General features: G+C 54.5%; 1 protein-coding gene across 3 annotated transcripts in view; it reads left to right on the top strand.

Annotated features, from left to right (window-relative positions):
• The window catches only part of GRAMD2A (GRAM domain containing 2A), a 45643-nt gene extending 29440 nt beyond the window's left edge, over positions 1-16203 (top strand). The window contains exons 2-12 of one of the 3 annotated variants that reach the window (XM_066388552.1): positions 7922-8014; positions 8854-8911; positions 9268-9343; positions 9949-10052; positions 10653-10751; positions 10872-10943; positions 11468-11542; positions 12463-12607; positions 12742-12946; positions 13773-13877; positions 14130-16203. In XM_066388552.1, coding sequence (XP_066244649.1) covers positions 7932-8014; positions 8854-8911; positions 9268-9343; positions 9949-10052; positions 10653-10751; positions 10872-10943; positions 11468-11542; positions 12463-12607; positions 12742-12946; positions 13773-13877; positions 14130-14133 — 1026 coding nt within the window. In that variant the 5' untranslated portion in view covers positions 7922-7931 and the 3' untranslated portion in view covers positions 14134-16203. Of the gene's footprint in view, positions 1-7919; positions 8015-8681; positions 8912-9267; positions 9344-9948; positions 10053-10652; positions 10752-10871; positions 10944-11467; positions 11543-12462; positions 12608-12741; positions 12947-13772; positions 13878-14129 lie in introns of those variants that run through there. The other 2 variants (XM_066388553.1, XM_066388554.1) reach the window with 2 other exon arrangements.
• The last annotated feature ends 331 nt before the right edge of the window (positions 16204-16534 follow it).

The raw sequence follows: 16534 nt of genomic DNA, 5'->3' as shown, positions 1-16534 counted from the left end.
TGGTCCAGTCAGCCAAGCAGCCAAGGGCTTGGCTGTGAGCAGGTCTGGGCTCCACGGAGGGCCTGGGCAGCAGACAGTGTCTTGGCTGCTGAGTGTGGAGATGGGGCCAGCCTTGCTCTCAGGCCTCCCAGCTCCCACTGGATGGGGGAACCCAGGGATTCTGAGATCCCTGAAGGTAGAAGGAGTTCTTGTTAGCATCAGAGCTCAAAGAGGTCCTTGTTTTGGATGGATCCAGCCACCCACAGAGGGCTGGGCCAGCCCACACCTCCTGAGCAACTAGCCTTCCCAGTTTGTTTGGTTTTTGAGCAGAGGAGATAAAGGCTTGGGGTTGGGGGTCTGATCCCACTCCCCAGAGTGCCTACCTAGTCCTCTCAGCCCAAGGGACCCTTTTCTGTCTCCCCCAGGCCTTCTCTATTGGGGGCTCTGAGAGGGCAGGGGCCCGGCCCTGCAGCCAGGGAAGCTCTTAGAGGGCAGACCTGGGGGGCCCTCGAGTTCTCCCGGCCAGAGGCCACAACAGGAGTGTACATTTTCAGTGAGACCGGAGTTTGAATTCAGGCTCCACAACGTCCCAGTTACGTAGTCAGGAGCAAGATGCTTTGCCTCTCTGGGCCTCAGTTTCCTCTTTGGTGTAATGGCAATATTGCCATCTCCCTTGCAGAACAAGAGCTGAATTGAGGATGAGAGGAAGATCTGGTCCCCTCCCTTCTCTCCAAGGGCTTCTTTGGCTGATGAGGCTGGACCGAGTCTGAATACTCAGGGAGAGTCCCCTCCCCTTCCCGAAGCCTTGTTGCGGGGTGTGGTATGACCCAGGCATGGGTGTCAGACACCCCTCCCAGAGTCCTGGCCCTGTCAGTGACTGTGTGGGCAGGCGATTGAACCCAGCTGAGTCTCTGCTCTCCATCTGTGAAATGAAGTAGCATCCCCTGCCGAAACAACACCCCATGTTGTCCTGGGTTGTGGGCAAACCAGGTGTGGGTGTTTCTTGTCTGGGACATGGAAGGCAGGATTCAGAGTTAATGGGCAGCCACGGGGAGCAGCCAGTCTTTGCTGTCCCCCAGACTGGGGATTTGGGCCGTGGCCCCCTGCTCCTCTCTGCCCCGGCCTCCCTCACTCCAGAGCAAAGCTCTGGTATACCCAAGTCTGCTGCAGTGTCTGCTCGCTGCCATGGGCTGCTCACCTCCACATCTCGTCTATCCCAGAGAGGACTCATGAGAAAGGGGATGTGGTGGGCCTTCTGATCTTCTCCCTCTAAAGAGGCTGCTGGTTAGCTTTCAATGGCTTTGCTTTGGGTCTGGAGCACACCTGTGACTCTGTCGGCTGTGGCCAGGGTCCTTCGCTACAAACCATGATGTCTTGGGAAGCAGGGTCGCTGGTCCTTCACATCTCCCTCCTCAAAGATACCACAGGAAGTAAAGGGAAACCACACACCTTCCTGGCCTGGGTGTTCTCACACTGGCTCCTGAGAAGTGTCTGTGGCTGTGCTGCTGCCTCCCATCCCGAGTCCTTTGCCAGGCTTGCTGCGCGGGACAGCTGGATGGGACAGCTGGATGCAACCTCCACCTTCCTGAACCCACTCTTTGCACTGAGTATGGAATTAATTTTGGGGTTTCTTCTCCTTTTCTAGTCAGCAGGAAGGGCAGAGCAGTTTTCCCAGAGAGGGGACATCAGCTTAGAACATACATTCTGCCAGTGCAGCTTTTGTGTAAGAAATATTAGAATTATTATTTGCAGAAGAAGGAGGTGCCCTTTTATCTTCCGGTTCCAGCATACTGACGGTGAGCCTGACTCTATGCTCAGGATCCCAGGTCCCTTAGAGAGAGGGCTGGGCTGTGACCCTCGAGAAGGACACGGTGTGGCTTGGAGCTGGCCCTGGCTACACGGGGAAGCTGCTGGTCTTCTTTCCACCTTGGCATGACTTAGTAAATGTGCTCTGTGACCTTAACAGGTGAAGGAAATCTCTGCTAACAATGCAATTCCCTGTCCTGCCAAGGACTGTTCCTGGAAATCCATAAGGGCAAGGGCACCGGAAGTCAGGGCCCTGGACCCAGAGCCCAGGGAGGAAGATTGGCCCTGGGGACTAGAAACCAAAGAAAGGAGGGTGAGGCACGGCTCCTTCAGTTGTTTCATAACTCTACCTGCGAGGTGAAGATCACCTGAGAGCCTTCCAAAGCCTGAAGCTGAATGTAACACCTACCTCATGACCCAGCAATTCCAATCCCAAGTGTTTACCCACAGAAATGAGTACTTGTGTCCACAAGACAGAGTGATGGAATGTTCACGCGGCATGTCTAGAGCAGGCAAGGACTGGAAACTGCCCAGATACTTATCAGTGGTAAAAGGAATGTGTCAACTGTAGGATGTCCATAGCATGGCATTCTGAGCAGTAGTGAAAATGCACCATTTACAACCACACACGAGCCCTGGCCATGCAGCTCAGTTGGTTAGAGCATTGAGATGGTAAGCCAAGGTTACAGGTTTGATTCCCTGGTCAGGGCACATATGAGAATCAACTAATGAATGAATGCATAAATAAGTGGAACAAATTGATGTTTCTCTCTCTCTCTCTCTTTCTCTCTTCCCCTCTCTCTCTCTCTCTGAAATCAATAAATTAAAAAACAAAAACAAACTACACACCACGCTGAATGTCACCAATATGCTGCCAAGGAAACAGCCATGGGAAAGGGCAAGGATACGACAGGATTCCACTCAAAGTTCCCAAAAAGCAACGGTGCCCCAGTGGCCAACATCCCTACCAGGTCCAATGTCCACCAGCTCCCTGTCCCTGAGTGGCTATATCCATGGTCTCAGGTTCATACACTCAGGCACGTGCTGCTAAAATGTTTCTTTGTTTGGAAGAGAAAGTCTCTCCTTGAAGGTCTCAAGTGCAGAGTCCTGTCTGGCTGCAGGAGGGGGTGGAGCTGTCCCTGAGCGTGACTTGAACAGAGCTGGTAGGACCCACGGATGCTCTAGTGTCTCAGATGTCCATGAGGACTCCAGGGGGGAGTGTGGCATCTCCTTGCAGCAGGAGACACTAAAGGGTACCCTCCTGTGACCATGAAGGCCCAGCTGGCTCAGGCTGCAAGGCCTGGCCAAGCTTTCTGCCTCAGCATCAGTCATGGCCCAGCTTCTGCCAGCGGGTTAGGGTGGCATGTAGGAGCCCCAGAGTGGGGTCTACCCTGTGGTTACAAAGGTTGGGTGGGGGCAGGAGGCTCCATGAGCTGGAGGAGTGGTGCCTGGATGTGCCAATCCCAGGTAAGTGCCACCAAGGGGACAGGACAGGGGGGTCAGCAGGCCCAGTTGGTGCTTCCCCAAATACCCCATCCCATCCTGCCTAGGCTTCATCTTTTTCTGTATGTTGTCTGCCTCCTACCTGACCTCCCTCCTGGTCAGTCAACTACATGGACAGAGGACCTGGTGGTGCTGGGCCAGGGAGGCTCCCTGCCCCACAGGCTGGGGCTCCTGGTCACTCCTTCAGCTCCTGTCCACCTTTCCTGCCACTTCACTTTTACTGGCTTGCTTTTTTTCTCTCCCTTGCTTCTTGTTGTGTTGCCTGCCATCTCCCTTTCTCTGTCTCTCCTTCACCCATTCATTTAGCATCCTCGGGGTGCCTGCTGTGTCCCAGGGTACCAAGATGCTTAAGACATGCCTCTGATGAGCTCCTAGTTGACTGAGGGAGATGACTGTATGAAAAAACAAGTGCAGTCTGGTGTGTTAGGCACTGGGGCAGCAGCATAAAGGAAGGGACAAGGCACCACAGCTCTGCTGAGGTTGGGAAACCAGGGAAGGCTTAACAGAGGAGGTGACCATTGACCTGGGGCTTATAAGAGGATCAGCAATTCCCCAGGTGGACAAGCAATGGGAGGAATTCCAGGTCCAGCTAGATGAAGGTGAGAAGGGCTCCCGCAGTGAGGAGATAAAGGAGCTCACAGAGCTGCAGGGGAGTCTGGGGAGGGAAGCAGGAAGGGCAGGAAGGCTGGCTGAGGAGGCAGGAGGAACTAAAGCAGGAAAGTCAGCTACAGAAGGGCCACATCAGATCTGGGCCCCAGGTGGGTATTGAGCAGTGTGGGTGCTGTAGAGGGCCAGGTGTGTGTTAGGAAGCTGTTGCCAGTGTCCAGGAAAAAGACGGTGGCATCCTGGGCTCGCATGGTGCAGAGGGCATAGAGGAAGTAGATGGTAGTGTGAGCTAAACATCGGGGAGGCTCTCGGGGCCCTGGGTACTGATTGGTGGGGCAGTGGGGAGAAGAATGAGTGAAGGACTCTGGCTCCGCTCACTGTGGGGACAGAGCTGTATGGGGATTTGGGGTGCTCAGAACCGAGGGGGTTGGAGGCACGATGATGAGTGCACTTTGATAGGTGTGCCTGAATGGCAGGGCCAAGGGGTCAGAGTCAGAGGTGTCAACATGGGTGTGTCCTCCCCAAGAAGGCATTCAGAGCAGAGGGCTGCACTGGGCATCTTGTGAGGCCTAATACCTGAGGTCTGCAGGAGGCAGCCTGACTTCATCTCTGGGTCCCCTACTCACTGCCTCTCTCTTCCTCTCTCTTTTTTTTTTTTTTTTTTTTTTTTGTATTTTTCTGAAGTTGGAAATGGGGAGGCAGTCAGACAGACTCCTGCATGTGCCCGACCGGGATCCACCCGGCACGCCCACAAGGGGGCGATGCTCTGCCCATCTGGGACATCGCTCTGTTGCAATCAGAGCCTTTCTAGCGCCTGAGGCAGAGGCCATGGAGCCATCCTCAGCGTCCGGGCCAACTTTGCTCCAATGGAGCCTTGGCTGCGGGAGGGGAAGAGAGACAGAGAGGAAGGAGAGGGGGAGGAGTGGAGAAGCAGATGGGCGCTTCTCCTGTGTGCCCTGGCTGGGAATTGAACCGGGACTCCTGCACGCCAGGCCGACGCTCTACCACTGAGCCAACCAGCCAGGGCCTCTCTCTCCCTCTCTTACCCTCTCTGTTCTTCTCTGCTTTCTTGATGGGCCTGACTCCCCTCCTGCCATCTCCTGGTACTAGCTGCCCGTCCCTGCTGTCTCATGGTGTGATAAGCTCATCCTTTGTGGTAGAAGGAATTTGTAGAAGGAATAAAGAAATGGGTGGGTGCCTGAGTTCCTGCCCTAGCCAGTGAGGCTCGAGGGCAGAGCAGGACCTGCTGTGTCCTTCAGAGGAGCATCCTGCCCTTGGACCAGGGTCAGCAGGGGGACAGGGCCTCCTTTGAGGACTTTCCCAACCTTTTCTACCCTTTTAATGTCCAACATCCTGGGCCTCCCCTGCTCTACCTCCCTCATGACAATACTGTTTTTGTGGCTTTGATTGAAAAGATAAATACTGATTTCAGAAACCCTAACTCTCTTTTCAAGTACAGTTTACTTTCAGTATTATTTTGTAATGGTTTTAGGTGGGTAGCATGGTGGTTAGGCAATCACACTTTACGAAGTATTACCCTCATATTTCCAGCACCCACCTGGGTATACTCCCCATGCTGTATTTTACATCCCTATGACTGTTCTGTAGCTGCCAGTCTGTGCTTCTCAATCCCTTCACCTCCTTCACCCAGCCCCCCAACAGCCCTCTCAGCTGGCGACCACCAGTCTGCTCTCTGTGTCTGTGAGACTTTATTTTACTCTTTAGATCCCACATACGAGTGAAATCATATGGTATTTGTCTTTCTTTGACTCATTTCACTGAGTATAATACCCTCTAGGTCCATCCAGGCTGTCACAACAGGGAAGATTTCATTCTTTTTCATGGCCCCATAGTATTCCATAGTATATATGTACCACAGCTTTTTGGTTTTTGTTGTTTTGTTTTTTTACAGAGACAGAGAGAGGGATAGACAGGGGCAGACAGACAGAAACAGAGAGGAGAAGCATCTATCATTAGTTTTTTTGTTGCGCATTGCAACACCTAGTTGTTCGTTGATTGCTTTCTCATATGTGCCTTGACCGTGGGGCTACAGTAGACCGAGTAACCCCTTGCTCGAGCCAGCGACCTTGGGCTCAAGCTGGTGAGCTTTTGCTCAAACCAGATGAGCCCTCGCTCAAGCTGGAGACCTTGGGGTCTCGAACCTGGGTCTTCCACATCCCAGTCCGACACTCTATCCACTGCGCCACCACCCGGTCAGGCATACCACAGCTTTTTAATCCACTCGTCCACTGATGGACACTTGGGCTGTTTCCAGATCTTGTCTATTGTAAATAATGCTGCAATAAGTATAGGAGTACATTTGTTCTTTCAAATTAGTGTTTTGGGGTTGTTTTTTTGTATTTTTCCGAAGTTGGAAACAGGGAGGCAGTCAGACAGACTCCTGTATGCGCCCGACTGGGATCCACCCGGCATGCCCACCAGGGGGCAATGCTCTGCCCACCTGGGGTGTCACTCTGCCGCAATCAGAGCCATTCTAGCGCCTGAGGCAGAGGCCACAGAGCCATCCTCAGCGCCCGGGCCAACTTTGCTCCAATGGAGCCTTGGCTGCGGGAGGGGAAGAGAGAGAGAGGTTCGATGCCCTGGCCGGGAATCGAACCTGGGACTCCTGCACGCCAGGCCGACGCTCTACCACTGAGCCAACCGGCCAGGGCCTATATATTTTTTATAATGAGCATTTCAAAAAAAAAAAAAACAAGGGGAAATAAACATCTGTGAAGTGTGAAATGGTGGAACCAAATAATTTTCTAAATCAATTTTGGGAGTCAGCAGGTCAAATTACTAGCACAGTCTGTCACTTTGCAAGATTTAGGAAATGCATGTTGATTGTACATATGGAAACTCTTCATAAGGTGGTGGCAGAGGTCACCAGGTCACATAGCTATAGCTGTGCTGATTTTGTGGGTGAGGTCACCAGGTTATGTGGCTGTGACATTGGGCACAGCCTGTCCCCTGCCAGGTCTTAGTTTCCTCATCTGTACAATGGTATGGCTGGAGGGGGTCAGGCTGAATAATTTCTGAGGGTCCTAGCAGATCTCTCACTGAGCCCATAGCTGCTCCTTGAGGAGAGAACTGTAACTTTCCTAGGTCGCAGAGTTGAGAGTGACTGAGTTCTGGAATTTGTAGGCTCCAGGGTTCAGCTCCTCATCTTTGAGAAGACCACCACCCAGGGCATTACCCACGGCTGCTACCCCCTGTCCAGCCTGGGTTGATTCTCGGCCACCCTCTCCTCTCATCAGTCTGCAGGCCCACTCACTAGTTTGGCTGCTCAGGCTTTATTGAGTTCAAGCCTGTCTTCCCAGGACAGGCAGAAAGCAGGGAAACTTGGGGAGCCATTTAGTAGAGTCTTGAACTCCAAGGCTACTGTGGAGCCAGGCCCTCTGCCCAGGAAGAGGGTGTCCCCCCCTACCAGGACCTTTTCTCTGAGACAATTTTGAGATGGCTTGGCTCTCAGGCTGAGCTACCCTGACTGACCAAAGGCAACCAGTGGGGACTTCCAGGTGTGGGGCAAAGCCCCCCCACCTACACTGACTTGTGGGCTGACTGCAGTCCACTCCCATGCCAGCAGCCTTGTGGGCTCCTCGTCTTTGATGAGGCTGCCTGTGTCGGCCCCTTCCCAGAACCCAACAGTTTATGGTAACACTGCCTGCTTCCCTCACAAACTTGCTTTCAGTTTCAAGCGGGTTTCAGAGTCTTCCCTGCCAGTGTGCCGGTTCTCGGGTGGGGCAGGGACCCAGCTCTGCCCAGCACTCAGTTATGGCAGATGTGTTTTCTTCCAGCCCAGTCATAAACTGAACTTCAGGCTTCTAGGAGGGACAACTAGTGAGCTACCATCTCTGTCACTTGCCTCAGAACTCCTGCCTGAGTTGCGGCTGCCGGACCCCAACATCTTCAGCCTCATGCTGAGTGGCAGGGCCAGTCTTGAATGGCAGGCAGAAGCAGCTGCCCTGGGTACATGGGCCGGTGTGGAAGGTGTCCCCCTTTCTGATGCGGGACTGTTTCTTCTTAGCAACCAACAGATGCATGAGAAGACGGCATCTCCGAGGAGCCTTGTGTTCTGCACAGAGAAGCTAGACAGAGTTCAGATACATCCGGACTCCAGGTGAGGCCCCATCAAGTCAGATATGCATATGGATTGGGGGCAGGCCACCCTCTGGAGGAGACTTGTTAGACATGGGATGTAAGGCTGAGTCAAGATGTGAGATCCAGCCTGGATTGCCCAGGGCCTCTTCCTCCCACTCCCAGCACCGACCCAGTGCACCGGGACCTAGCAGAGTCCAGGCTTCTCAGGTTACCAGCCTCCTCCCCTGCCCACCTGTCCTCAGGCCAACTTGGTTAGGACAAAGGTTTGTGTGTCAGCACCACCCCATTTCCCCTAGCCTCGGTAGCCAGCCTCTAGTTAGGTCAGGTGAGTCTGCAGAACCCGCTGCAGAGCTCCCCACCACCAGAAAGAGGATGCTAGACGGGCAGTCCTGCCCGGATCATGGCCTGTGGTCAGGCCCCGGAGCTGTGAGTCTGACACCTCCATTTCACCTGCTCCCCAAAGTGGTCCTCGTTCCTGTGCTTCCAGCTCAGTTATTCCTGAGTCTGCTCCTCTGCATACCCCTTGGCCAGAGAAATAGGATCGGGCTTTTGACACCCAAGGGTAAATGGCTCCTAAGCATCTCTAGGAGATCTGAGCTCACGCTGAGTCAATCTCCTGGGGGGGGGGGGGGCATAGCTCACCACTGTCTAGGAGGGTCGCCGAGACCCCTTGTGTCCTTCCCCAGGTTTGAGCTCTTTGCTTGCTGTGTTTATTCCTGCGCTGTGACCCTAGAGAAGGGTCCCTCTCCAATCTCAGCCCCAAGCTTCTGGCTCAAAGTCAGGGCAGAACTGGCACTGAGGATGCATGGGTAGGACTCGAGGGTTCCTTGTCCCTGGAACGGAATGTCTCCTTCGCAGTCTGCACTGGCCAGAAGATTTGAAGGGCGAAGAGATAAAGAAGTCCAGTCGACAAGAGGTAAATGTGTGGAGGCTGATTTCTCCCGGCCCAGTTGGGGGTGGCATGGAGAGGGGGCTGGGCTGCCTGAATTCAGTGACCACTGCTGGCTCTTTGGCCACCAGGAAACCTGTGTGGTGGCCCCTCCTGGGTGGGAGTGGTGCACCCCCATCCAGTCATAGGCTGCCTATCAGGATCCAGCATTACCAGGAGACAAGCTGTACTAGGAACTTGGCTTCTGCACCACTGCCTACTCACTGGCTGCCTCATGCTCTGTCCCCGGAGGGCCCGTGGCATTCTGTCCTGGCAGCTGGAGCAGGGCCCCTTGGGTGCTGTGAGCTCCTGGCACTTCTCATCCCCAGCCTGTGTGTTTGCAGACACTACTAAGTAAATACAACCAGCAATACCACAGGCTATTCAAGGATGTCCCCTTGGAGGAGGTGGTTCTCAAAGGTGAGCCTCCTCACTGGCATGCCTGGACAGGTACCTGCACTGCCCGAGGCTGGGGTGCTGTCCTCACAACGTAAAAATGGGAACTGGCTGCCCTTTGCATGCAATTGGTCAAAAGTGTGGGAAGACTGGGCTGGTTCACGATATGAAGTTGAATTTATGAACATTTTCTTGAGGAAATGTCAGGGCTTCCAAATCTTATTTCTGTTCTGCTCTTATTGGTGACTTCTCAGGACTTTCACTGAGTGTGTGGGAGCATTTGCACCAGCAGGATCCCCTCTGCGTGCAGGGCGGGCAGGTCAGGGCAAGGGATTCTGCCCGAGGAAGTGAATCAGGCTTGGGGGGCCAGGGCAGAAACCTGCCAGACCTTTCAGGGCGTGGATGGAGGACTTTGAAAGAGCTAGCAGTCCACTGGGCTGGGATGTGGAGGGGGCGGTCAGTGCTCTCAGGAGAGGATTCTCTGGGTACTGAGGAATGGGTGGTTTGGGAATTGGGGTTCTCAGGAAGACAGTTCCAGAGGCTAGACTCTGGATTCCTAAGTGAGGACCCAGGCCCTGGGGCTTCCCACGGACCCTGCTCACGGTCATCTCCTCTCTATGACTTCCCAGTGTGCTCCTGTGCCCTCCAGAGGGACCTCCTTCTCCAGGGTCGTCTCTACATCTCCCCCAACTGGCTCTGCTTCCATGCCAGCCTCTTCGGCAAGGACATCAAGGTAGTAATGAGTAGTAAGGGCACCACAGCTCAGGGAGGCCCCAGCCCAGCCCAGGAAAGAGGCAGCCGCTTCCTATGGGCATGCCTTGAGTCACGCCTGTTCCCCACTCAGGCCTCCCACTGGCTGGATGAGCCTCCCTGAGGCGTCCCACCTGGTGTCAATGCTGCTTCTTCCAGAACAGGGGCTCCAGACCTAGACTCTATGTCTGGCCTGAACAGTTCACACCAGATTACTCTGCTTCTGAAATGCTTTCAGATAGACAATTGCACTACTCAGGTGGAGCCATAAGCGTGGTCAGGCAGTAGTCCAGCCAACTCTATGGTAAGAGCGGGGGATTTAGCAGAGCAGCCGCCCCTGGCCTCCTGGATAAGAGGGGGAAAGCCCAGAGCAGCGTGTGCTGCAGGGCTGGCATGGTGGCAGCGGGCCCCGGGTGGAACGCCTGCATGACAAGCGGAAGGTTCAGATGCCCTCCCACACGGGGCTAGGCTTCTCCATCCTGCTTGGCTCTCTGTGAGGCAGGGCTGGGGCCTTGTGCCAGAAGCAAAGGAATCATGTCCTTGGAAATGAGTCCTGAGAGCTGCATGCCTCTTCCCACCTCAGGTGGTCATTCCTGTGGTGTCTGTGCAAATGATAAAAAAACACAAGATGGCACGGCTCCTGCCCAATGGCCTGGCCATCACCACCAACACTAGCCAGAAGGTGAGTAGGCCTCAGAGCCACACTCTCATCAGCCCCCACCCCAGCCCCCAGAGCCACAGCCGGACTAGCACATCCCCAGTCCTGATGCACCCCACCCTCTGCTTTCTTTCTGTGTCCCAGTATGTTTTCGTGTCACTGCTCTCCCGGGACAGTGTGTATGACATGCTGAGGAGGGTCTGCACTCACCTGCAGGTATGGGGCTTAGGGTGGGAGTGAGGCCAGACAGGCTGCTCCAGCCTGATTCAGGTCCTGGGACAAGGGTGTTGGGAAGACGGGCCACTTCTTCAGCACAGGGAATGGGACAGTGATAGGGGAGTGACGGGCTCAGGGTCACTGTGTCAGAAGCAGTCCCGGACTGTGTGTCTGTATGGGTGAGCATGACTCTCTGGGGCCAGTGGGTCTTCATGTGTCCCCATGGACATGCCCTCAGTGTACTGACAGACAGGAGCACGGACCACCTCCTGGGACGTCTGTAGTTCTCTCTGGCCTGTAGGGAGGAAGGGGAAGGGGCAGCAGCGTGGAGAAGCAGGTTGCCTTTGACTTGCCCTCTGCTCCCGTGTTAAATCAGCCCCCGCCCCCTGCCTGCAAAGTCTGGGAGCGAGGCTCCATCTGACCCAGAATGGAGGTAAAGCTCTGTTAGAGAATGCTAGCACCTCCCATGCCCGACCTTGGCTGCTCTAGACAGACAAGTAACCCCTGCTCCCTTTACTCCTCAGCCTTCCAGCAAGAAGAGTCTGAGCATCAGAGAGTCCCCGGAGGAACCCGACTGTGCGTCTCTGCTGAGAGCCGAGGTGGGGAGCAGCAGCTCTGCCTAGAGACGGCCTAGGCACTGGGCACTGGGTTCAAGGGCTGGCGGCCGTGCTGGGTTAGGGGCTCTCCTAGACGCCATGCTCCGCACCCTGCAGAGCCAGCAGGTCCAGGGCAGACCGGCTGACCCTATGAGCTGGATAAATTTCCAGGCCCAGAACACTGCCAGGTGCATCCCACACCTGTGTATACCGGCACGGAGCCAGTGGTCCACCCTCTTTCTTTTAGCAAAATCAGGATGACCTGTAAGGGGATAGAGATGTCCCTGGGGAACTTCAAAGGCTACTAATGTGAAACCTAGACAGACTCATTTTAGATTTGTTGAGGTCCCGGGGATCCGGGTAGATAGAGCTGAGTTTCTAGAGTAGGGATGGGGGTGGAAATGCCCCGAGTGTGTGTGAAGCCTCCCTCCATAACTATAAAGTAGTCAGCCAAGTGTGCAGTGTGCACAGTTCCAAACAGGGAGACAGAAAGGTGATGTTCCCATTTTTGTTGATGGGGACCTAAAAGTGCCCAATGCCAAGATCAGGGACCTGCTTAGGCGTAGAGCCAGATCAGAGGGAGTCATGACAAGCAGGTTGTACTGAGCTTTCTCGGACTCAGGGGCTCTGAGCACGTGCTTGGGTGGGCTCACGTCTAGGACCCCACTGTGGTTCTGCATTGGCAGTCTTTAAAGACATTGTTCCCTGGAGGAGTAGCTGGTCACAGCAAGGGAGCAGACAGGAGAGACACATGCTTTCTATGGCAATGGTTGTCCCCTCCTGAGCACCAGCTTCCTGGCCTTACTAGGCATCTGGTAATATATGGACAAAACTTTGATAAAGCTTGTGCGGGCCACTAAGCACTAAGGGCAAGTAAGATGCCAGGGTACATGGTGAGACAGCTTCTCCTGCTCTGTCTGCAGGAGGTCCTCATCCCTGAGATGAAGTGGAGAAAAGTGTGCCCTGCCTCCAGGTCCCTTTCCCTCCTAGACAGCATCCCTTGTATCCCTCGGGAACCCATGGACTCCTCAGACAGCTTCTTCCCTGCCAAGCCACCTCCAAGGTCGGGTGAGTGCAGAGGGCTTGTCCATGGCAATGGCATGCCAAGACCAGGCTTCTCCTCCTCCTACTTCTGTGAAAAATCATTGTTGCTGCCAACGGGGCTTCTGAGAGCTGTTTCTTTCCTTCTCCAAACCCAAAAGGGAAAGCCAGGGGTCCAAGCAGCTTCAGAGGACAGCAGGAGTTGGGTGTTCCCGTGCCGAGCTGTGGTCCCAGGAAGATGATTACTCCTCTGCCCTTCGTTGCAGAGAATGTGGTCTGTGAGCAGGAGGTGCTGGTGGGGGAGCCCAGAAGCGATGGGGAGCTGAGGCTCTGGAACTACAGGCTCCTTAAGGTCTTCTTCCTGCTGTAGGTGACCGTCCTGGGAAAGGGGTAGACCCGTCCAGTGCCTGGGTGTTTGGAGCGGGGGTCTCAGTGTGTGGGGCGGTCACTGTCCAGAGCGAGGGGGAGATTCTGAGCCAACTGCAAGCTCCTGGGTGGCGTCTGGAGGTCACATGGCAGGCCCGTCTGTGGTGACATAAATAAAGAGTATCCAGTTTTTATTTTTACAACCCTGTCATTTAGGGCTGAGGCTGTGCAGCAGCGAAGGGCAGCATAGGGAACTGTGGAGAAAAGGAAAAGTTGCCCAGAACTGGGGAGCGCTGGCAGAACTGGAGAGGGCCATCAGCTAGAGCAGGGGACACCACGGCCTTCCTGCTGCCAACCCCTAGGGCAGTTGCTGGTGCCCCAGACTTGTCTGTAACCACCAAAGGACAGCAGACAGTAGGCATGGTGGGATGTATCATGAACGGCCAGCGCCTGGCTTCCTCTCGCCTCACCTCATCACCTTCCCCTAGCTCTGCTGGCTGGGGCCTCCATGGGGGGGGGGTGGTATCCTTAGTCTCCCAGAGGAGCTGCAGGACTGAGGGGGCTGGCTGGAGGGAAAGCGGGATCACCTGAGGAACCCAGAGCTCCTGCTGGGCTTTGAGGACACCTCCATGGAGATGAGTCACAGGACCTCATGTGGCCTTGAGGATGAGAGGTGCCCAGGCTTGAACATGCCTACAGGACAAAGGGTTCTTTAACTCTCCCAACTGCAAAAGGAGCTTAGGACCACCCTGACTTTCAATGAGCCTCTAAATATGCTTTTTTTTTCCTAGAAGAGAGATTCACCTCTTCTTGCCCCTTTCTCCAGGATCTGCCTCTTGGTCATGTCCTCCTGCTATCTGGCATTCCGCATTTCGCGGCTGGAACAGCAGCTGTGCTCCCTGAATGGAGGTGGCCCAGTCCTTGGGCACAGGTGACGCCCTTTCTCTTCCCAATTCCTCTGGGATTCAGGACTGTGGACAGGGACCAGCCAGGCTGCTGGTCACCCTGGTTGGATTGGCCTGCCCTTGACAAGCTGTCTCAATGCCCAAGCGGGACTGGGCAGAGTGTGCAGGACAAACAGATGCCACCCTGACCCACTTTACAGGGGAAGGGGGGAGGCACCATCCACCCGTCTTGCTGCCTTCTGAGCCCTTCTCTGACCTGGCATCTCTCCTGTGTGCAGGTAATAGCCACCTGGCCTCTGTCCCCACTCCTCCCAGAAGAATGCCTTGGTTCCCTCAGTGGTGCCCTGGGGTTCATGCTGCTGGCACGGAGCTGGAACTATGAAGGAAAGCATTCTAGAGCCTTCTTCCCCCACGCCTTCTCCCCTCCTCTGAGTGGTCTGAAGCACCTGTTTACAAAGCTCCTACAACTTTTGAACTCAGACAAAAAGCCAGATTTTTAGAACCAGCGAGGAATTCTGTACAGAAAGCTTCAGCAAACACTTAAATGCAAAAAAAAAGAAAGAAAGAAAAAGACTGTTTTTATCTTGTTCCCTAGAAGCAGTTCTGGTGCACAGGCAGAGCACTGGGGGCCACCCCCAGGGACAAAGGCCGTGCTTTGATACCTGGAATGTGGTTCTCTGACTGTCACACGGCTCACCCCAGGGTGGGACAGAGGCCAGAACCCAAACCACCAGAGTCCCTACTCTGGGGCCTAGAGGGCACCTGCCCCTCAGGCCTAGGGTAGTCTGGAGGGGATGCGGGCAAATTATGAGAGGGAAGAGGAGGGCTTGTGTCCAGGATGCTATTGAGAAAGGAGTATTTATGCTCTGGGCTCCGTTCAGGCCCTTCATGAGGAGGCGGCCTGGGTCTGGGAGGACACTTCCAGAGCAAGGGACAGAGGCAGGGGCTGGGAGGGAGAACAGAGGTCTGGCATTCCGGATCCTCAGCTGCCACTTCCTGGTGAGACAGGTGCTGCGGGCCCTTTGATCACAGACCAGTGCTGGATCTCCCCTGGTGTGTGTGGACATTTCCAAGGCACCACAGGTAGAGAGTGGGTGTGACAGGTGGTGGCTTTGATCTGAGGTATTGCTCTGTACTCTCTGCCCGACTACCTGGATCTTAGGCATGGCCAGCGGCAACTTGGCGGAGAGGCTGGGCAGCTGGGCATGATGCTGGTGGGCCACCATGGGGCAGAGCTCACTCACATCCCCTGTAGTCACTCTATGGGCTGTTCTCCATGGTAGAGGTGTCCAAAGTGGGCCTGGTACAATGCAGGGGCCAAGCCAAGGGGACCTGTCTTGTACCTTTGGGGACAAGAGAGGTAGGGCATGGAAAAAAACACAATGGTCACTTTGCCATAGAGATCCCCCTTCTCTGTCAAAGTCTTCTCTAGTCTAAAAAGCTCTGTGCCTCTAAATTCTAGCCTGCTTTCTCTGGGTTCCCATCTGCTGAGATAGTAATTTGGAAGTTCCCTGAGGGCGTCTGTGAGCAGGCCAGCATTGTCAGGGAAAGTCCCAGCTGATGGGTGAGTGGAATCAGAGATAGCCAGTGTTCTCCCCTTTTCAGACCCTAAGAGGTTAATCGGGGAGGAGTCCAAGTGGAAATGACTTATTACAGAGTCACAATTGTCTGCCCCATTTATGACAAACCCAAGTGAGGACTGAGGGACTGAGAGTAGTTGACAGCTCCCTGCGCTCAGGCTGGAGGGCTCTGTGTCCTCTACCACACCAGACTCTAGGGTTCAGTCTGGAGCCTGGCCTTGTGGGTTGCTTACACCAAATCTATGTGTCTCAGGTGAAACTAATGGTTCCGTCTTCCCCACAGCACCCCGCTTTTTGTGTGATCACCCATCCTTTTTCAGGAACCAGCCCCCCTCCATCAGTCATTTTCATCATATTTTCAGGAAAACAATCCTACTTGCCCTAGAGCCTCCCCCCCCCCCCCGTCCTCACTGAACATTGGGGAGACCAGATGCATCTGCCAGAGGCCATGAGCAGTGCAGGTCATGGGAGGCTGTGCCAGGGGGCTGAGGAGCACACAGTCTCCAGCTGTATGCCAGGGCTCAGAGAGGGCACAAGGCAGGCTGCAGGATGGGTGGCTTTGAAGACCCTCTTAGGGTCCAGGGCTTTGAGTGGCATGGATGTGCCTGTCCTCTGGAGGGTCCCTCTCTGTTTCTTTCTTTAGCCCCCCAGGCTGGTACTCTGCTGCTGTGCTCATGTATAAACTTTGTGTGTTTATACAGACCTGCTTGCGTTGGCGATGCTCCCCTAATTGCCTGGGAGTTTGGTCCAGCTCTCCTCGGCTTGTTCCACTGTGGCAGACTTTGAAAATATTTTTAAATAAAATAAATTCTGACTTTTCTAGTATCCTGTGATATGGAAAGTTCATTTTTATCTTTTGACTGTTCACTAAAGCTACTCTTACATGTCTGACACCAAGGAGACTGACAAAGCCCAAGCCCCCAGCACCCCCAGTACCCTGCACATCTCAGGACTTCAGCTGCGGAAACTCATACTTTGGGCATATGGATGCAGAGGGCAAGGATGGCTATAGCAAGCCACCAGTATCTCTCTATTAGAGGGACACGCAGAACGCTTCCCCCTATCTCCTGGGCAACTCTAAAGCAATGTTCATAATTTTAATA

This window comes from Saccopteryx leptura, chromosome 6 (genome assembly GCF_036850995.1).
Source record: "Saccopteryx leptura isolate mSacLep1 chromosome 6, mSacLep1_pri_phased_curated, whole genome shotgun sequence".
In the NCBI taxonomy this organism is placed as follows: domain Eukaryota; kingdom Metazoa; phylum Chordata; class Mammalia; order Chiroptera; family Emballonuridae; genus Saccopteryx; species Saccopteryx leptura.
The sequence above is the reverse complement of the archived record's forward strand: the minus strand, read 5'-3'. Positions and strand labels throughout refer to the sequence as shown.